The 21,380-nt window shown below is 38.1% G+C and overlaps 2 protein-coding genes across 6 annotated transcripts; one reads left to right on the top strand and one right to left on the bottom strand.

Annotated features, from left to right (window-relative positions):
* Positions 1-7,603: 7,603 nt before the first annotated feature.
* On the bottom strand, positions 7,604-9,022 carry LOC150025369 (uncharacterized). Its single transcript, XM_090293638.1, has 2 exons — positions 8,737-9,022; positions 7,604-8,289 (listed from the first exon to the last, which is right to left on the bottom strand). Exons 1-2 carry the CDS (start codon positions 9,020-9,022, stop codon positions 7,604-7,606), a joined length of 972 nt encoding a protein of 323 aa, XP_090149764.1.
* Positions 9,023-11,510: 2,488 nt separating this feature from the next.
* LOC150025370 (putative methyltransferase PMT15) lies at positions 11,511-20,853 on the top strand. 5 transcript variants are annotated; one of them, XM_090294518.1, is made up of 7 exons: positions 15,936-17,523; positions 17,633-17,824; positions 18,104-18,314; positions 18,425-18,719; positions 19,303-19,695; positions 20,014-20,091; positions 20,341-20,853. In XM_090294518.1, exons 3-7 carry the CDS (start codon positions 18,272-18,274, stop codon positions 20,570-20,572), a joined length of 1,041 nt encoding a protein of 346 aa, XP_090150644.1. In that variant the 5' UTR covers positions 15,936-17,523; positions 17,633-17,824; positions 18,104-18,271; the 3' UTR covers positions 20,573-20,853. The 5 variants fall into 5 exon arrangements, with proteins under 5 accessions (XP_090150647.1, XP_090150643.1, XP_090150646.1 ...); XM_090294521.1 differs by lacking the exons at positions 15,936-17,523; positions 17,633-17,824 and adding an exon at positions 11,511-12,218; XM_090294517.1 differs by having other exon boundaries at positions 15,934-17,523; positions 17,633-18,314.
* Positions 20,854-21,380: the final 527 nt, after the last annotated feature.

The raw sequence follows: 21,380 nt of genomic DNA on the forward strand, positions 1-21,380 counted from the left end.
TTGAAATATTATTATTATTATTATTAAAATGTAAAATGAATTTTAAACAGATTAAAATCAGATTTTTAGTAATATGAAACGTATATTTAATCTTGTCTGGCAACTGCTTACCGGTTACGTAAGTGACACTATCGAGCTTGCTCATGACGCGTTTTATTTTCCGCGTGCAATTTTGTTTACTTACTGTTACTTAATAAATTAATATGTATTTAACAAATTTAATAACGCATAAGTTATTTTTTAAAATAATGTTATTAAACTTATGCCAACTTTAGTTTTTTTTTTGTTAAAGAGATTGAAACAGCTAATCATGATTAAGTATCTTTGTCCAAAAAAATAGTTTAATTCTTTTAGTGAAACTTCTATTTTGAATAAAATTAAAATTCATTATATCCATTTCTTTTAATTTTGATAAAATTTAAGAATTAATTAAGATTTAATATATGTATTTATGAAAAAACGGTTAAGAACGCCTTTCTCTAATTAATATATATATTTCAATCAGAGTTTGTGATTTCAGTTGTTTTCAGGAGAAGAAAAGAAAAAGTAAAGTTTAGGGCATTTCATATATATTTTGTATTGAAGTTAATCATAGAAATGTGTATGTATCATAGAATCTCACTTATATACAGTTTTTCCTTTTCAGATACATAGCATAATTTATTTGCATGTATGTTAAAATGACACCTAAGCGCTTTCGGCTATTGTATTTTTCAGCTAAATTGTTTTTTATTTATTAATAATTAAAGAAATAAATTAAAATTTTGTATAAAATAATAGCAAAACAAAATTTGAAATCTTGTTAATTTTAATGATTGGACGTTTGGTCCATTCGAATTTTATTAATAAAATAAATTAGTTTTGACCAACAATAATTATATTTCTTCATAACAAATTAAAATTTATTTAGTTGATTATCAATAAATTATTCAATAAAAAAAATTTGCTCAATCAATTTATTTTTTGTTGCTATCATCTTACTTTTATTTTTGTTGCTATCAAGACTAGGGATTATAAATTTAATTTCATATTAGGGGTTGGGTAGGAGATTTATTCCCCAAATCTTCACAATTAATTACTTCCTCCTAATTTTTTTTATCATATTATTCATCTATTATTTACTATATGAGTTTGAATTTTGTCATGTAATTATGAATATTGATCCTAGTTTGGTGTTACTTAATCCTGATTATGTAGTTTTCCGCATTTTTTGTACTTAGACAAATTTTATTTTAGTTGTTTTTTACAATTATTATTATTATTATCATGAAGCTATGTTTGGCAATTTAGAAAGGCCAGTATGTGTTAATCAGAGTTACAATAAGTGGTGATCCTAACTAATATTTTTTAAAATTTGAACTTAGTTGTTGGTATGTGTGGAGAAATTCAGTTAATTCAGTTGTTCGAAGGTCATGAAGGTATGTCGGTGTCAATGTTGTAGTGAATGAGTCAGTTAATTTAGTTCTTTGTTGGTGATGAAGGTAGTCAGTGTCAATGTACAATGTGCCATTATATGGGGATCTTAGTAGGAATAAATGGTGACCCTTATGACTCTTCTTGCATAGACCAAATGAAGATTTATTTGGAAATTTGAAAGTTAGTGTTTTTGTTGGTTGGGATGGCCATGAGGCGAGGAGAAAGTCAATTAAATTAGGTATTTGAAGGCCATGAAGGTATGACAGTGTCATGTTAAAAAATGACAGTATGTGGTGACCCTCATAGGAATAAGTGGTGACCCTCATTACTCTTCTTCAACAAACCCAATTTTGATTTTTTTGGACATTTAAAGTTAGGGTTGTTGTTGGTTGGGGTGGGACATGATGGGGAGAAAGTTAGTGAAATTAGGTGTTTGGAGGCCATGAAGGTATGATAGTGTCAAGTTACAAAGTGTCAGTATGTAATGACCATCGTAGGAATATGTGTGACCCTCATTACTCTTCTTTCACAGTAGTGTACAGGGATTTTGCTCATACTAAATTTAGTGTTTTCAGCGAAATTGGAGCAGTAGTGTAGGGGTAGTGTACGGGTGCAATTTCGCTCACACTAAATTTAATGGCTTGAGCGAAATTGGAGAAGTAGTGTATGAGTTCATTTTGGCTCACACTTTGTCACAGGTCACCACTAACTATCACATGATCCAAGTCCATGGACATTGTAATCGCACATAAATACATGCATATTGGTGGCCTCTGCTGAATTAGTTCTCACACACATCATGTCATGCACTGCCTTTTCCAACCACTTGACTGTGGCTCAAATTATCAAAAACTACTCACTGTGCATAAACGTTGTCTCATGTCATCACATTTGCCTTCAGAGGTCACCACTTATTCCCTACAAGGTCACCACTAACTGTCACACGAGCCAAGTCCATGGACACGATATTGCACATCTTTACATGCATATTAGTGACCTCCTTGATGTGAGTTGATTTTTATATGTTTTCATTTATGATAACACTTTTACTTAAGGTTGAGATTTTAGCAATTAGAGGTGAGGACCTAAGGAAGATTCCCACTGGACACGAACTTAACCAAATGGTTAGGTAAGTGTGAAAGTTCACTTCACAGAGGCAAAGATGAAAAACAAGATATAGTGAGGATGAGATGCAATTACATAATTAAAATGGGCACAAGATGAAAAACAAGATATAGTGAGGCCGCCACCATTGCGGTTGACGTAGAAAACTACCACCACCCCGTTGAAATGCAAACAAGATGCGTATGGTCGTTCCAAACCCAATCAACTGATATTAGAGCAAGAGCATTCCTCCCACCAACATTCAACATCTAGAGGTTAATGTAACCAAGGTGGTGATCCTACTCGACCTATTTCCGAGACTCCTAATATCTCATCTTGGGATGAGTTTCTAAATCACTTGGATCTCCTTGTTTGCAAACATCGGTCCCAAGCCTCCCTTGATGAGTCTCAACACAAACAACTTCAAGTTGACTTAACCGAAGCCACTGAGAGCAAGGCCAAGCTAAAAGAGGCTCATCATATGATTGCCGCCCTGGAAAAGCAACTATGTGAGGCTAATAAAAACAAAGAAGATATGGCTAGCCAGCTTCAACAGTCGCTAGCTGATCATGACAAGAAACGTGAAAAGCGTGTTGCTCACAAAAACTTGTTCCACAGCAAAGTGCAAACTTTGGATACCGCTCTTGAATTAGCAAAAGACGAGATTGCTTGGGGCTTCGAGGACGACATTAGTGCTACTTTGGAACAGTTCTGCGCCCTCTACCCCGATTTGGATCAATCGGAAATTGACCCCTTGAAGAACGTGGTAGACGACAAAATAGTTGAAGAAAACTAGTTTTTGTTTTATTTACAGGGTTGTAACTTTATTTTGATAAACTCTGACACTACTTATTTGTATTTTACAGTTGTTAATCTTTGTGTTTAGGACTTATGTATTTTCAAGCCTATCACTATGTATAGTTGCACTTGTTATATTTCGTTCACCTTTGTAACACAATCATAACATAATTCTTATCAAACTGAACGCGAATTCTGACCGACCCTTAAAGGAACCAACCCCTTGCCGATCCCTTTTTGCATCTTCGAATTTTAATAACCTTTTTATCGACTAACCAAAGTCGTTTCCTTTGACACTCAAGTTTAAATCTTACACACGGTCGAAATCTTGAGTGGCTTTCTTCTCATGGTAGGTTGAAACTTGTACATGATCTTCATTGCTTTTGACTGACGAGGTCGACACCACGTCAAGTTATAACTTGTTTGGTTTTTCTTCATGTTAGGTTTAAACCTATACATGGGCTTCATTGCTTTGGACCGACAAGGCCAACACCACATCAAGTTATAACTTGTGTGGTTTTTCTTCATGTTAGGTTGAAACCTATACATGGTTTTCATTGCTTTGGAACGATGAGGTCGGCACCACATCAAGTTATAACTTGTGTGTTTTTTCTTCATGTTATGTTGAAGCTTATACTTGGGCTTCATTGCTTTGGATCGACGAGGTCGACACCACATCAAGTTATAATTTGTGTGGTTTTTCTTCATGTTAGGTTGAAACCTGTACATTGCCTTGGACCAACGAGGTCGACACCACCTTAAGTTATAACTTGTGTGGTTTTTCTTCATGTTAGGTTGAAACCTATACATGGGCTTCATTGTTCTTCATGTTCTCAAAAAGTTATATCATGGGAATATCAATCATATTTGTTCATTCTAAATCATTTCAAAACAAAAATTAACCATATCAGAACACACAATTCTGAATTACATCTGACAAACCAATGAAGGAAACAAATGACGTTAAATTAACTGTAATAAAAAGGCAAATTAGCCATGTTCTATGTTCTTGGGACTGGTCTTCCCTCCAAGGTTTCCAATCAAAATGCGCCCTTACCCAGGGCTTCTCGAATCCGATAAGTTCCTATCCACCGTGTTGCTAACTTGTTACTTATCTGGACTTCACCTACCTTCCTCAACACCAACTCCCCTTTCCGAAAACATCTTGGGTTTACTTGACTTAAGAACCTTGTCTGAATCCTTCGCTTAAGAGCAGCTTCTCAGACTCTCATCGTATCCCTTAACTCATCTATGTTGTCTAGATGAAACAATCTCCCTTTTTCCGACTCTTGTTCCTCGAAATCCCCCACTTTTAGATGGTACTTCAACTTCAATAGGTAGCACAACGTCGGTTCCATAAACCAAACTGAAAGGTGTTTCTTTAGTTGTTGGTTGGACCGTCGTGTGATATGACCATATTATCTCTGGTAACACTTCCACCCATCTCGCCTTTGCTCTCCCTGCTTTTTTCTTTAAGCCTTGTAAAATCACTTTATTTGCAGCTTTTGCCTGTCCATTCATCTGAGGGTGCTCTACAGATGAAAATATCAGGCGAATTCCCAGCTCCAGGCACATGTCATGAGCCTTCCTGCTCGCGAAACGTGTTCTGTTATCTGACACCAACTCCCTTGGAATTCCAAACCTAGATATTATAGATTTCCAAATAAACTTTAAAACCTTTTCAGTTGTTATCGTAGTTAAAGTTTCTACTTCCATCCATTTCGTAAAATATTCAATTGCCACTATGATAAATTTGAACTGCCTGACAAAGATCGGGAAGGGACCCAGATGTCTATCCCCCATCTATAGAAAGGCCAAGGTGTTACCCTAAAGTATAAGCACTCTGTTGGTGCAATAATCTAAGTAGCATGTCGTTGACACTTATCACACCTCTTTACATATAATAAACAATCTTCCCTCATGGTCGACGAATAAAAACCTGCTCTCAAGATCTTAATAGACATAGTTCGCTTGCCAATGTGGCTACCACAGATTCCCTCATGAACATCCTGCATGATTCTCTCCTTTTGTGGACTCTCCACACACTTTAGTAAAGGTACCAGAAAACCTTTCCTGAACAATTGGTTATCAATTAGAACATACCTTGCTATATTCTTACATAGGATGGTTGCCTCCTGAGGATCTACTGGTTCTTCATTATTTCGAAACCATTCAATATACATGCTTGTCCAACCCCTCCCCATTTGTACCTCAATCACTTCATCCACAGAGACACTTGGAAATTCTAAATTCTTCTGGATTATAGATCGATGATTTCCCAGTTTCTTTGTACTTTCCAATTTAGACAGTAAATCGGCCTTAACATTATGATCCCTTGGTACATATACTAACTCGTACTCCTTAAAGACTTTGGCTACCATGTGAACCTTTGCCAAATGCGAGTCTTTCGCCTGAAAGTTCCCTGCTACCTGCTCGGTCACCAACTGTGAATCACTCCTTACTACCAAATTCTTTACACCCATATCCTTTGCCAAACGCATCCCTGCTAACAAAGCCTCATACTCCGCTTGATTGTTACTAGCTTTAAAAGCAAATTGTAAAGGTTGTTCTACCAAAATCCCATCAGGTCCTTCCAAAATTACCCCCGCTCCGCTCCCCTTAATATTAGACGCACCATCCACCGATAAAATCCACTTTCTTTCTCCCTCATGCTTCCGCTCTCCCTCCAAAGGTGTTAACTCTACTACGAAGTCTATTAAAGCTTGGGTCCTAACTAATCCCCTATATTAAAAAATAATCCCATATTCTGATAATTCCACCGCCCATTTCATCATTCTCTCCGCTAAATCTAACTTTTATAAAACTTGTTTAATAGGTAAATCTGTTTAATACCTCAATTTCCTAGTTGTGATGACAATTGCCAAAGCCTCATTTTCTAACTTATGGTATCCTATCTCCACTCCCTGAAGAGTCCGACTTAAAAAATAGATGGGTTTCTGATTCTTGCCCACTTCTTGCATCAAAACGGTACTAACCGCCCTCTCTGTCATGCATAAGTACAAATGCACTGGTGTTCCTGCCACAGGCTTAACAAGAATTGATGGTGTCTCCAAAGCCTCCTTCAATTTCAGAAATGCCTCCTCGCACTCGTCCGTCCATTTAAAGTGATTATTACCCTTCAAACATTGAAAGTAATGATACGCTTTATCTCCTGCTTTTGGAATAAATAGAGAAAGCAAAGTTATCCTTCTTGTTAGTTGTTGCACCTCTTTAACCGATGACAAGCTCCTCATAATAATGATTGCCATGCATTTATCTATATTAATCTCTATTCCTCTTTGGGTTAACATAAAACCCAAGAATTTGCCCGCTTTCACCCTAAAAATGCATTTTTCAGGATTTAACTTCAACGTATACTTATCCAATGTGTGAAATAACTCTTTTAAATCTTCCACATGTGATTCCTCCCTTCTTGATTTCACCACCATATCATCTACATAAGCCTCAATATTCCTTCCTATTGTCCCATTCAAAATCCGATCCATCAGACGTTGATAAGTTGCTCCAACGTTTTTTAACCCGAACGACATCACCGTATAACAATAATTCTTTAATCCTCCCATATAAGCAATTTTTTCCTCACCCTTCGGGTGCATCCTTATTTGATTGTAACCGAAATAAGCATCCATAAAGCTTAGAAGTTCACAACCCGCCACTCCATCCACCAATGAATTTATATTCAGTAGCGGATACGCATCCTTTGGACATGCTTTATTAAAGTCAGTAAAGTCCATACACATCCTCCATTTCCATTAGCTTTTTTTACCAGCACTACATTAGATTACCACGATGGGCATTGGATCTCCCTCACATGTCCACACTTTTTAACTTCTCTACCTCTTAAACCACCACCTCTCTTTTCTCTTTCCCTAACTTCCTTCTTCGCTGGACCACCTATTTCATCTTGTTATCGATTGCCAACCTATGACATATAACATTAAGATTTATCCCTGGAATATCGGCTACTGACCAAGAAAAAGCCTTCACATTTTCTTTCAAACATTAGACTATTTCCTGCTCCAGCTCAAGCTTCAACGTACACCTTATCTTTACACTACATCCTTCCCTTATTTCTACAATTTTTGCTTCCTCCGTTGGTTGTGGCCGCCCCTCCTCGTAACACACCCTCATATCTAACTCCACATCCTCCCCTGCCCTTTCTTCTTCCTTAACATACATACACCGTCTCTTCCCCTTCAAAATTCCCTTGTAGCATTCCCTAGCCTCCCTATGATTTACTCTAATAACTCATACCAGCCCATCCTTATAAGGGCATTTCACCTTCATAAGTACCGACGAAACTACTGCCCCCAACTTGTTTATCGTTGTTCCTCCTAGAAAAAGTATTATAGGAAGAAGGAACATTTACCACCATGTATCTAACATCAAATGTCTTTATCGTATCACCTTCACCAAACGTGGTTCGCGTGATCAAGTATCCCCTTACCTGCATCAGATCACTCGAAAATCCTACTAATACACCATCAAATTGCTCCAACTCTTCAATAGGGATACCCAAACCCACAAAGGCATCCCAAAACAGGACATCTGCCAAACTGCCCTGATCTAATAATAGCTTGAACACCTTTCTGCTTCTCATGATTATGGAGATAACAACCAGGTCGTTGTCATGAGGGAAAACATCCCTAGAATCTTCCTCTGTAAAATTTAGTGACGACACCCTCTCCTGACTCTCACTAAGACACATCATCGCCCGTGCATATCTTTTACGATTAGCACTGGACACACCCCCATATGAAAATCCTTCTACTATGATGTGTAACTCTCCCATCGTGGCTTGCTCATGTCCTCCCTTTTCACCCTGTAGATAACCTCCTGGAGACCGAACTTCTTTCCCAACCTCCAACCCATCCTTCTCCTGATGTCCAACATCTCTAGCTTTGAAAATTTCCAACAATCCTTGCTTGATGAATGCGTCGATTTGCTTGGCTAGTCACACACCGTTTTGTATCATGTCCATACGCTTTATGGAAATGAAACCACGCCTTCCGATGCGGTCCATGAGTTTATCTATTATGATCGGAAAATATAACAATTTTGCAGTATTGACATCTTTGACAATGTCCTTCTGCAACACCTTCAACTTTAGGGGAGACCAATCATGATCACGTCGACCTTCTATCCATTCACCTTGTCACCTATCATTTGCACGGAAACCGCTGTAAGGACCTACTGGTCGCCTATCCTTTAAAAGGGCCCTCTGTTTTCAGTACTCCTTACTCCTACATTCACACCTTCATCTTTTTTTCTCCTCCTCTCTCTTTTTAATTGTAAATTCTTCTGCTTTAATATGTGTAGCAACTCTAATTTTAACAACAACCATGTCTCGTGGTCTTCTCTCAATCAAAGATTCACCAAACGATCTTGCCCGTAAACCTCTAATAAAAGCTTCCACAAACATTCTCTCATTTGGCTGCGGAATCTGCACCATTACCTCACTAAAACGACATAAAAATTGTTTTATAGACTCCTTCATTGCTTGCTTAACCTCAAAAAGATTAGCAAATTCTAAAGGTTTTGCTTTACTTACCGCAAAATGAGAAATGAACAACTTAGTGAAAACCTCCAACAACGTTATCGACCCTTCAAACAAATTGTTGAACCAATCCAGAGTCGTCCCAACCAACATGCGTGAAAACATCTTGCACATGATTGCATCCATCCCTCCACAAGCATTCTGAACATTTTTAGGTGGGCGTTGGGATCTTGTCTTCCTACAAATGTTTCCATCTTAGGAAAAACATATCCCGCCAGAATTGGTTCCCTCAAAATTTCCTCTGAGAAAGGTTGAAAGTCGCGTTCTACCTCCCCTTCTCCTTGTTGACCTAGAAGTTTCTGATTAATTTGTTATTGGAGTTCCTCTTTCCTCGCTCGAAATTGATCTCGATCTCTCAACGATTGTTCCAACATCTCTCTAGATTGGGTGCTTTCTCTTCTAAACTCCTCCTGGGCTCTCCTAAATTCCTCCACTCGTTCTTCATTTTGCTTCCTCATGGACTCTACCATTTCTTGTAACACTTGTGTTTCCTCTGGTACCGCTCCATTATTGTCCTCCTCAACCGTCACTCTTCGTGTTGCCCTCATTTTTTCAAACTCTTATGGCACAAGAATGTTTTACCTGCCCCACGGTGGACGCCAAATGTTCTAGCCAAGAGGTATGCCTCTCAAACTAGAGCATCAAGTTAAACTAGGAATAGTGGTTTCTAGCTTCCAATTGTTTGTCCTTTTCCATTGGTCTCCCTTATCTCTTATACTAAGTCCCCAACCTTTGGTCTTCTTTCCAGCTCTTCTTTCATCATTATTCTCTATCCCGCATATCCAGCCAATTACCATTGTTAACGTCAATGTTCTTTAAAAGCAGTAAAAAGAGATCCTCGCCATTAATTTGATAGATTGGCCGCCGAGCCGTTTCGCCCAATTGGCCAGATCGACCCATAACCTCACAGAAACAAAACCAAAAAAAATAGAAAAGATGAGGATGAGAGTACGTGTCTACAGAAAAGAAAAAAGAATAGAGAAAAGAAGAAAAGTGAGAATGGAAGTGTGTGTCTCCAAAAGGAAAAGGATGGGAGAGAAGGGAGTGAGGCTTTAGATACATTAATATTGTAACTAATTAGTCTGAGGGTAATTTATAGAGAGAGAAGTGGGAATAGATTTTGATAGAGAGGGAAGTGAGAAGTTTTTGATAGAGAATAAAGTGGGAAGTTGTTGAGGAACTTACCTTTGGTTTTCAGATTATAGAATTAAAAATAAGAGTGAATACAAAAAAAAATGACAGGAATGTCCAAGATAACAATAAAATGACAAAATGTCTCTTATATATTTCTAAAATAATAATATAAGGATAAAATGGGAAAGTAAATGTGTACACCAAAAAGTAGTTAAGAGGAGAATCCCCTTTATTTATAGGTATAAATAATAATATTAATAATAACATAATAAAAATAATAACCTGATCACTAGATTGCATTGGTCCAATAATTATAGATTTTCTCATGTAGTCAGTGAACCTAGTTTGATTCTCTCATGTAACAAAATGTGAATATTAACTTTAATAATTTTAAAAATATTAAAATAAGGGTATATGCCATATTATGAACCAATAGGAATTTCTAAAACTATACAATAGGAAATTTGAAGTTAAAAGTACTTAAAATGTGTATATTTTGAACAACATGATGGGCCTAATAATGACATCAAGTTTACTTTAGATTATCTAAATAAGGTGGATTATACAAACAAACCATTTATTTTAACACATTAAGAAAGACATACTTTACATCAATGATACATTTAATGACAAGTGGTCAATGGTCTTGGAGAGGAGAAGCATGTACGTAAGTCATGATAACAACTTTCTATCTATGCATGAGACATCGTCTTTCTCATCAAGAACACTTCTTGTCGATGTTGACAACAAAGTGGATGACATACATGTTATTACGGTGATCGTGATAAAGAGATATAGGAAAACATAACTTCCTAATAAGTGTGTCTGGATTACTATAATTTTTATACTTTTATTATCAAATATTTGTGAAATGACTTAATGAAATTATTACTTTTTAATGATTATGATAGACTTCAGAAAGTGAAAAGAACGGATTGACTCTAGAGAAAATATATAAACATAAGATTATTTCTAACTTACATTTATGATAAATACATAATCACATGCGTGAATGTTTCATGTCTTTCATGATAATCTTCACTATCGAAAAGATGAAAACAATGAGAAAATGTTGTTATAAGTTTTGGAATATTAGACAAGTAACTAAGTGAACCATTTGTGTTGAGACATCCTCCCTAATCAACATCAGTATAATAAATAAGATAAAAAAATTGATGAGATATTAAGATGTGAGAAGTCTAGGGTGCTTGTAAACTTGTTTTAGAGATTCATATGATCTGTTTTTGGATCATGCATGTATAAACATACGTGTGTAGTTTCTCTTCCATTATGCTCTCAAAAGTGCCCATGAAGACGTATAACACCGCTGCCCATGACGACGTATAACACCGCCTGCACATGAAGACGCATGACACCGCCTGCCCATGAAGGCGTATAACACCGCGATATAACAACAGCAACACCCTTCGCAACAAACGCCAACACAAACCCTTCACTTTTTCTTTCACTTTCTTTCTCATTCATCACTCAAACAATGGCCAACTGGGCAACCCTAGTTCAGAACTCCGCTTCCAAGAAGCAAAACAGACAACTCAGAAGAAGACTCTACCTTCTCACCTTCACCACCTTCCTCTGCACCCTCTTGTACCTGCTCGACCTCTGGCACCACCCTTCGCCCTCACAGGCCACCATTTCAGCCGCCACACACCTCGCTGGCTGCCGCAACTGCCCCGGCCCAACTTCCAATTTCCTACCCACTATTTCCAATTCAACTTTGGATTTTTCATCCACCCATTTCTCTCCCGATCCCGAGGAGGCGAGTGAGTTCCACGCGCCTCCGTGTGATGCGACGCTGGCGGAGTACACTCCCTGCGAGGACGTGAACCGCTCGCTCAAGTTCCCCCGCGAGAACCTAATCTACCGCGAGCGGCACTGCCCCGTGGAGGAGGAGGTTCTACGGTGCCGAATTCCGGCGCCTTTAGGCTACCGCGTGCCTCTGCGGTGGCCGGAGAGCCGCGAAGTCGCGTGGTTCGCGAACGTGCCGCACAAGGAGCTGACCGTGGAGATGAAGAACCAAAACTGGGTCCGGTTCGAGGGTGACCGGTTCAGGTTTCCAGGGGGTGGGACCATGTTTCCACGTGGCGCAAGCGCATACATCGATGATATCGGAAAACTCATTAATCTAAAAGATGGGTCCATCCGAACCGCCTTAGACACTGGCTGCGGGGTACGTGCTTTCTTGAACCGGTTCGGTTTTAGGAGTTTCATTCTTTCAGACAACTTGTTTTCTTGTTTAATTTTACACAAAAATGTCTTTTCAGATCTTTAATTTTCGATTAAAAATGCTCTATATTTTCAGAAAATGCTTTTTTTAAGGGATGGAATATTTTATTTGAGAGATCATGTGGGTGAAAGAAAAAAAAGAAAAAGACAGAAAATTAATCAAAAATTAAACCCCGCAAATTTTGATTGGGCATGTTCTTCCAACTTTTTAAAATATATTTTTAATATTTTCTCCGTTTGACTTTTTTTAAACGTTTAATATTTTATATTTTTTATATTTGTGAATATCATGTGTTTCTATTGAAAATGAATTTGGTAGTGTAATTCGACGATGACGGGATGCTCTTCATGGAACGAGTTGGCCTTCGATGAGAGAGGAAAGTCCACCTGAAAATGACTCTTTGATTCTTAAGTCAGTAGGAACACAAAGATAATAAGCTCTGAACAGTACGAGATCAGTTAAAATATGATAAGTGATCATTGAGCGATGAGAAGGCGAAGGGTGAGTGAGCTAATGAGTTACTCTATCCATGCCATCGTGAACTCGGTGATGAGGGAACCAAGCAAGTCGTTCCCGCTTTAATTATTTATTTTTAAAAATAAGAAAATGGGGATTAAACATTTTTCCCTTTAGGCGCATCATTGTCATGACACTTGCTATCACGTCACCTTAATTTCCCTACATTCCATAACCTTCTTTTGATATCTTTCAAAAAAAAGTTGTTTCACATTTTTGTCTTTCCTGCTTCCTTGCTTCGTTTGCATTTTCTATCATGCAAGGCATTCTGCGACCATCGTCTTCATCTTATTCACCAAGATTCAAGCTTTTTTGCTTCTAGGTATGCTCCCATAACTTCCTTCTTTGTACCTTTTGCTTCCACTAGTAACTCTTCTTCTTCCTTTCGCATTCCTGACCCAATAGATAGTGGGTCTTCGACTTCGTTTAGTTAGACTCTATTCAACCGTTCAGAGGGAGTTTCCATTTCTATTCAACCTCCCCCCACCTCCATCGTTGTGAGGAACCCTGGAAAGGGGGAGTCCTCCAAACATGTAGCCAACCCTAGCGAGACTCCTAGGAAATGTAGGGATACGTTTCTCAATGTGTCCTACGGGAGTTACCTCTGGGTTTCTGATGAGGTACACACGTACCCCTTTGAGTTCATCTCCCAACAACTTGTGGAGGAGTTGATCAACACCCACAACCTTAGTACTGAGAAAGCGAAAAGGTACATTAGGGCAGAAGCTTGCAATGCTGAAGATAGGATTTTTCTTAGCCCTCTGCATGATGGTTCAAGCTTCTGCTAAATTCTTCACAGAGCTGACAATCACCTTTCCATTAACTCCTTTCGAGAGTGGAATGTTGTTGGTGATGAACGTTGCTCCCAGCCAATTTCATCCCAACAGTTCGGTGTTTCTGAAAGTGTTCTAGTTGTTGTATGAATATCAGCACATACAACTTACTGTAAATAAGTTCATGTATTTCTACCAACTGAAGCACGATCCCGAGGTTGGTTGGGTGTCCCTAAATGGCGTCCAATACGGTTCCCTCTTTAACGTTTACTCATCTTCCTTTAAAGGTTTTAAGAACCGATTTTTCAAGGTTTGTAGTCATCAAGATCCTCGGAAGAGGATCTTTTATCATGTGGATGGCTCCACCAAGGATCTTTTATCATGTCAGAGACCTTGCAAGTTCAAGTTCAAGTATGAGTATTTTCTCACCGAGGAGGAAAAGCTGGACATAACACTTCTGAAGGGTGTCTCCTGACTTATTAATAAACGAGCTTTACTGAGGGTGCCTTTCGCTGAGGATCCTTCCACGACCATTAAGGGTAAGAGTTGAGTCTTTTAGGATTTTCCCCGTTTTCTGTGCGTGTCTTAAGTCTTATATTTAAAATTTGTTAATAAAAAAATAATATAAAGAAGAGATTTCAATAGGATAGTTAAAAATTAATCATCTTCATTAAAATATTTTGTAGCAAAACTTTGATAAGATATTCTTATATATTTACATAAATATATAGGAAAAATATATGCAAAGCAAAACTTTAATTATTTTTAATCAAACCTTCTAACAACCCTTATACTTGAATTTATATTTTTTATCTTAATTGAATGAATTGAAATAATGATAAAATTTTAATTTTTCAGTAGTAGAAATGAGTTTTTTTTTAATAATTAATGAAATTTTAATTTTTGAAAAAAAAAATTCTTATACCGACTCACCCTTAGGCCCGCAGGTTACCTCTTATGTGGGTGACTAAGTGAAATGAGCACCCACTCCTTGTGTGGGACGGCCCAACCCAACCACATTTTGTGGGCCAAACGGGAGGCGAGCCTTTGTGGGGCGGGTCAGGCCACATTGCCACCCCTAGCAGCTAGCTGCCGTGAACGCGACAAAGAAAGAGGCCAAGGAGGATTTTGGGCACCTCCAAGCCAAGATAGGGAGGGGAGCTTAAAGTATGGTAAAGGGGGCTCAAGACTGCCAATGTTGATCTCATGAAGTCTTCTCTGCTCTGATACAACGAAGGCTTTAAGAAGGCCATGCACCATACCCTTTATTTTAACCCTAATGTAAACCCTGAGAATTTTGAATTGGACAAGGACGTTGTAGATGGTCAACTTATTGTTGACTAATTTTGAACAATTTCTCAATTTATATAGGCTATGTTTCTTACATTCAATCGTATCTTCTCTGTTCGATGTCATTGTATCTTGCTCTTGTTCGAGTAGTTCTAGAGCCCTTCCTGTGGCCAAGCATGTTCTGTTTTTAATCGAAACTTGGGTTAAAAAGAGATCAAATTAAAAATTTATTTTGCTTCCAAATTCAAATATAGCAAAATATAGATATAATCAACTTCCAAAACTAAATCAAAACAATAAAATGACAACTCATCAAAGAATTTCTTCTCATATGCTCACAGGTAAATGTTTCTCTATTTTCACTTAATCATAACAAATCACAGTTGTTTTTCATTTCATGAGGTTGGACTTCCAAAAGTATTGGTTTTTCAGATAACAAAGTGCACCACATCTTAAAGAAGAAGAACATACCTACAATCCAATTATAGTACATATGTGTTATCTAATCACCATTTTCTTTTGAGTTCAAACTTTTCCCCATTTTCTTTTTACTTATTCATGATTTCAACATGATTTTTTTCTTTCTCTTTTTTTTTTTCATTAATAGGAATAAGTTTCTCCCATTTCCAACTTATTTGAGCTTTCAACAATTAGAACCAACCATTCCATTTTGTTTATATATTGCATTTATGCTCTCATTCCTTAAACATGTCAATGGGTAAGAAGATATATCATTAAAGATTTAGGGTATAATAAGAACAAAAATTCTTGAATCAAAGGGGATATATAAAAAAATTGAATTCTAATAAGATAAAAGTTGGTTGTTTGGCCATGGGTTCCTAATTAACACAAATGCCTCAATCATGTTCATGCTCTTTTATAATGTAACAAAAAATAAAAATTAAGCAACCACAATTGTCAATTCATCAGTAAAACTCTCAAAATTGTTTAAGGTTCACAAACTCACTTGTTTTAATTGGTCTCATTCCTTATCATTTTATCATTCTTTGTTCTAATCAATCATCCTGTTCAATTTTCATGTATCACAATATCAACTACTTTTGAATAAGGAATGAGACCCTAAACCCTAAACCATATCATCCACATATACCTCCATGAGTCACTAGTAGGTTGCCCCGCATTCTTCTCTTATCTCCCAACTTTCTCTTCCTCTGCCTGAGGCAGAGTAGAGATCTTATGACAAATGAATTCAGGGTTTATTCCAGGTATATTCGAGGTACTCCACGCGAAGAGATCAACATTTTTTTTAGGACCCTTTCGACCTCTTTCCTCAGGGAAGGGATTAATAGATGGCTGACCTTAGTGCACTATCCTGTGTTGACCCCTAACTGCATCTCGGGCATGGGTTCGTCGAAATTTGGATGGTTTTCATCAAATTCCACCCTAGGGTCAAGGTCGATATCTCCAATCTCTGAGTGTTGGAGGATCACCCCTGATACCTCGTCTGGTAAGTTTGGATTTCCCAACTCCTCTGTGTGGCATACTTTGGGGGTTTTACCTTTGTCTTGGTCAACGAGCTCCTCAGTTCTCTTCAGGTAGATCAGGTTTAGGCTTGTCCTATCCTTGTCTGGTCTTGATACTGAATACAGGACAACCTTTAGGTTTTGGGCGTAGCAATCTTAGGCCACCTTGGGTTCGGCCTTAACAGTTATTATGTTCCCCTGCTCGTCTAGGAACTTCATGGTCATATGATGTGTCGACACCACCGCCACCAAATGGTTCAAAGTCCTTTTGCCAATGATAACTTTTTAGGAAGTGTCGATGTCAACCAGTATGTATTGAATCGTTAAGGACATGTGTGCATCCCTCATCCCAAAGGTGGTAAGGAGGTCACCCCTCTTGTGAACTCTTCCTCCTACGAAACCGAGCAAGGGACTAAGGTAGGCTTGTATCTGTTCTTCGAAGATATCCAATTTCTTGAATACCGACCATAACAGTATGTCGGTCAAGCTTCCCTAGTCAATCAGGATTCGTCTAACCCTCCAATTTGTCACAATGGTCGTAATTACCACAGGATAATTTTTCTTAGGGTCCCAAAAAAGACCGATCTTCTTTTTGTAAAGAGGATATTGGGTAGGGCACGTGGTGGAGGAGGTTGACAAAGTTGACACTCCTGATATGTCTTCTCCTTGTTGAGCTGGTAGGGCCACCACTGGCAAAATCGCAGGCGATAGTGTTGATCTCCCCTCGGCCAATGCTAACTCCAGGTCTCTCCTAGTTTTCTGGTTCCTATTAGGACTTCCCCATCTCATGTTGTGTGTTTTTTGCCCGGCTTCTTTTTGAGGTATTAGCTCGGCACGAGCTTCTTGCTTTATTGTCGCACCCTCGATCTAATCTCCCCCTACCATGATCTCAGTTTTACTCTCTATCTAAGTTGCTCCCAATCTGGTGGATGAAGCGGTTCAAGGCTCCAGAGTGTGGGTATGGGATGCAAACCTCTCTCGATGAGTAGAGATCTTAAGGGAGCACTGTCGGGACTCCGCCATATGGCCCCAGTAGTCTAGGCCATCCTTAGTGTGGTTATTGTCTTTGCATGCAATCTGGTCTTGCAGTGCCAACAACTCTACCCTGTGTTGCTCTTTCAGGGATGCCATGTCCTGCTCCATTTTTTCCTACATTTGACCCAGAGCGTCCTTCATTTTTTTTCTGTAAGCTCTCTTCGCTTCTTCAGAGCTGTTGATTTGTGTTATTGTGCGGGGAATTCATGTTGATAATGTGTGTCTAACGTTATGGTGGTCCTGGGAAAATTTTTGTCAGGGTCCCACGCTGGGCACAAAATTTTCCTATCGAAAATGAACTCGAGAGTGCAATTCGACGAGAACTGGATGTTCCTCAGGGAATCAGCTTTCAGCTGTCTACGATGAGAGGGGGAAATCCACCTGAAAATGACTCTATGATACTTAAGTCAGTAGGAGCCACAAAGATAGTAAGTTTTTAACCGTATGAGAGGTAAGAATATTCTAAGATAAGATATGATTGTATTCCTGGATATTGAGTATTTTATAAATTATTCAGGTGGTATCCTTTGAGTGTTCTGTTATGAGTCCTTAAGATTAGCAATATAATGGCTATTCATTGTTCCATAAATATCCGCTCATCATTTAAGGGTTATTGATTAGGCCTAACCACTATTAACATGTTTAATTACACCAGAAGAAGATGTTAGATTTTGTATGTGACAAATTGTTCACTTGGCCTAATTTAATGATTTGTTTATACCATTATCAGGTTGCAAGTTGGGGAGCATATCTTCTGTCACGTGACATTTTAGCAGTGTCATTTGCACCAAGAGATACACATGAAGCTCAAGTTCAATTTGCTCTTGAACGAGGGGTTCCTGCATTGATTGGAGTTCTTGCCTCAATTAGGCTTCCTTACCCTTCAAGGGCCTTTGACATGGCCCACTGCTCACGTTGCCTCATTCCCTGGGGCCAGAATGGTGCATATACATACATGCCTCAAAACTTGTGTGAATATATTTGTGCATATTTTTAGGAAGCTATTTTGTGTGGACTAATTTTGTTTGTGGTTTGCAATGGTGATTGGCAGAGGGAATTTATTTGACAGAAGTTGATCGAGTGCTGCGTCCTGGTGGTTACTGGATTCTTTCAGGGCCACCAATAAACTGGGAGAGCCACTCGAAAGGTTGGGAGAGGACTCGTCAGAGTCTCAAAGAGGAACAGGATACAATTGAGAAAGTGGCAAAAAGCCTATGTTGGAAAAAGTTAGTGCAAAAGGGTGACCTTGCCATATGGCAGAAGCCCACCAATCATATACATTGCAAAATAACAAGAGTCTTTGAGAATAGACCCTTTTGTGCGGCAAAGGATCCGGACACAGCATGGTAACGGCAGTACCAATCTTAAGATGGCTAAAATTCTTATCTTTTACCATTAACAGATGCCATAATCAAAATTCATCATTTTAAATGTATACAAGTGGTGGCAGATTTAGGATGAGAATAGACCCTTATGGCTGACAATTGAGGGACCTTAAAATACATCTAAGAAGAAGATATTTCTCAGATGATGAAAGATTGATTTCCAATCACTGTCACTGTTAGTTCAGTGTGCTATTGATTTTGCTTTTGAGCCTACAACTTTTTCATCTTCTCTTTTGTAAGGATAAAAAGCATATTATGCTTGCTGCCAATGAGAGTTTAGTAGTGATACCAAAACCACTTGGATAATAAAGCTTTCAAAGTGACTAGTCAGTATCAGTAGTCAGTAGTCAATGCAACCATAATCTAGCCACCCAAGCTCGTGTTACTTTTTCCATCTTGTTTGTTTCTCATTCGTTTCTTTAGCTACCTGAATCTAGTTGATCAACCCAAAAGAGAAGATTCTGTCTGGTCCCCTAATGTTAAATATTTTATTTACATGCTTTATGCACCCTTTTCACTTTTAACATTATTTTTTCGTTGTCAGGTACACAAAAATGGAAACCTGCTTGACACCACTGCCAGAGGTGAATGACGTGAGTGAAGTTAGTGGTGGCGAATTGTCAAATTGGCCTGAGAGATTGACGTCAGTGCCACCAAGGATTAGTAATGCAAGCTTGAAGGGAATTACGGTTGACATGTTTAAAGAAAACACAGAGTTATGGAAGAAGAGAGTAGCATACTACAAGACCCTGGACTATCAGCTAGCAGAACGTGGCAGATACCTTAATCTGCTTGATATGAATGCTTACTTGGGAGGCTTTGCAGCTGCACTGATTGATGATCCTGTGTGGGTCATGAACACTGTCCCTGTTGAGGCTGAGCTCAACACACTTGGTGCCATTTATGAGCGTGGATTGATTGGAACCTACCAAAACTGGTATGTCTTTCTTCCATTTACTAAACGGTAAATTACTTGATGGACTCATTCTAGGAAAAGAAGAACATAGTTGGGTCGAAAGTAGCTTTCTGATTGAGTGATTAGATTAGAACCATATCTCACTTTATCAATTTTAAATTTATTTATTATGGATAGTTACAAGTGGGATTTATATAACCAGCTTAATTTCTGTTTATCTCTGCTAAATGCTTAAACACAACTCAAGTGCTGCTACTTTTGTTCAATCTATTACGATCAATGATTTAGAATTGATAGGGAAGTTGAGGTTTATTACTAATTAACTACTTTTGTTCACAGGTGTGAAGCTATGTCCACATACCCAAGAACTTATGACTTCATACACGGTGACTCAGTTTTTAGTCTTTACCAAAACAGGTAATTGTCAATTTGGTCAAAGTGAAAAGTATTACAGGGACGGCATCTTCTGGTTTCAATGTCAATTTTGAGAATTGACAAACAATGATTCGATACTTTTAAAGTTGACTAAGTACTATTTCAACAGTTGATTCAATGACTTGAAAACTGCTTCAATGGTGGTTGAATAATTTTAAAATGGAGCAAGAAATTATTTGAACATTGATATATTGTATTAAATAATTGTGTTATGAAACTACTTTGTCATAGGTGTAAAATGGAGGACATTCTTCTTGAGATGGATAGAATATTAAGGCCACAAGGCAGTGTGATCCTGCGTGATGATGTGGATGTGTTGTTGAAGGTGAAGAATTTTACAGATGCAATGCAATGGGATTCCAGAATTGCAGACCATGAAAAGGGGCCTCACCAGAGAGAAAAGATATTTGTTGCTGTTAAGCAATACTGGACTGCTCTACCCCCTCAACAAAAATCAACATAGAAAAGCTCTAAATTCATCTTCTTTCTGGCTCAAGATATGTGTTCTTTTTTCAGAATTCTAATATTTTCCAACCCCGGCTTCTATGGGTGTTGTAAAGTCAAAGTTTTCTTTATAGCAATTATGATTTCTTATGTGTTAAAAGCCCGTTTTAAGTTACCACTGGGCCTGGCCCTTTTTTCCTTTTCTGTTATTCATGCCAACTGTTTTAGGCATTGCGTATCATATATATGTATCTCCCTTTTTACTATTTGAAACATTAATACATTTTATGGTTTTTCTCAGAGTTTCTTCTTCTCTTTACGCGCACTCTTCCTTTCTCTTTTCTTCATTCAGTTCTCTCGTATAGGGTTCGAAACTATTTTTTGCTTCTTGCATACACAGTTGCATCATTGCCATACATATTGCTTTCCGAAACTTTAATATAGTATCAGAGTTCTTGGGATGAAGAATTTTGTTGTGCCCCTCTAATTTCATCTTCTCACTTTCGTCTTTTCTTGCGTCTATTTCTTTTTCCTCTTTTTCGTTTTCTTAGTGCATCTTGATCTTTTTTGTTTTTTTCTCTTCCTTGTAGATAATGGTATGTTGCCCCATCAACTCAATCGGAACAACCTACGAGCAATTTCTTATATCTGTATCCAAGCGAAAATCCCACAACATCTTTGGTTTTCCCATTTTTTGATTCAATCAACTATCACTCTTGGAGTGCTTCAATCATTACAACCCTTAGCACCTAGAACAAAGTTGAATTCATCCTTGGTAATCATTCTTTCCCTTAGAAAGATAACTCTAATTTTTCAGTCGCGCAACA

The sequence above is a fragment of the Phaseolus vulgaris genome, chromosome 8 (assembly GCF_051622355.1).
Source record: "Phaseolus vulgaris cultivar YP4 chromosome 8, ASM5162235v1, whole genome shotgun sequence".
Classification (NCBI taxonomy): domain Eukaryota; kingdom Viridiplantae; phylum Streptophyta; class Magnoliopsida; order Fabales; family Fabaceae; genus Phaseolus; species Phaseolus vulgaris.

Coding starts and splice junctions, on each gene's coding strand:
- LOC150025369 (XM_090293638.1), bottom strand. CDS start 9,022: ATGGATGCAATCATGTGCAAGATGTTTTCACGCATGTTGGTTGGGACG. Junction 8,290..8,736: donor TGTGGAAGCTTTTATTAGAG/GTTTACGGGCAA, acceptor GTGTGTGACTAG/CCAAGCAAATCGACGCATTC.
- LOC150025370 (XM_090294521.1), top strand. CDS start 11,526: ATGGCCAACTGGGCAACCCTAGTTCAGAACTCCGCTTCCAAGAAGCAA. Junction 12,219..18,103: donor CCTTAGACACTGGCTGCGGG/GTACGTGCTTTC, acceptor TACCATTATCAG/GTTGCAAGTTGGGGAGCATA. Junction 18,315..18,424: donor CATTCCCTGGGGCCAGAATG/GTGCATATACAT, acceptor GGTGATTGGCAG/AGGGAATTTATTTGACAGAA.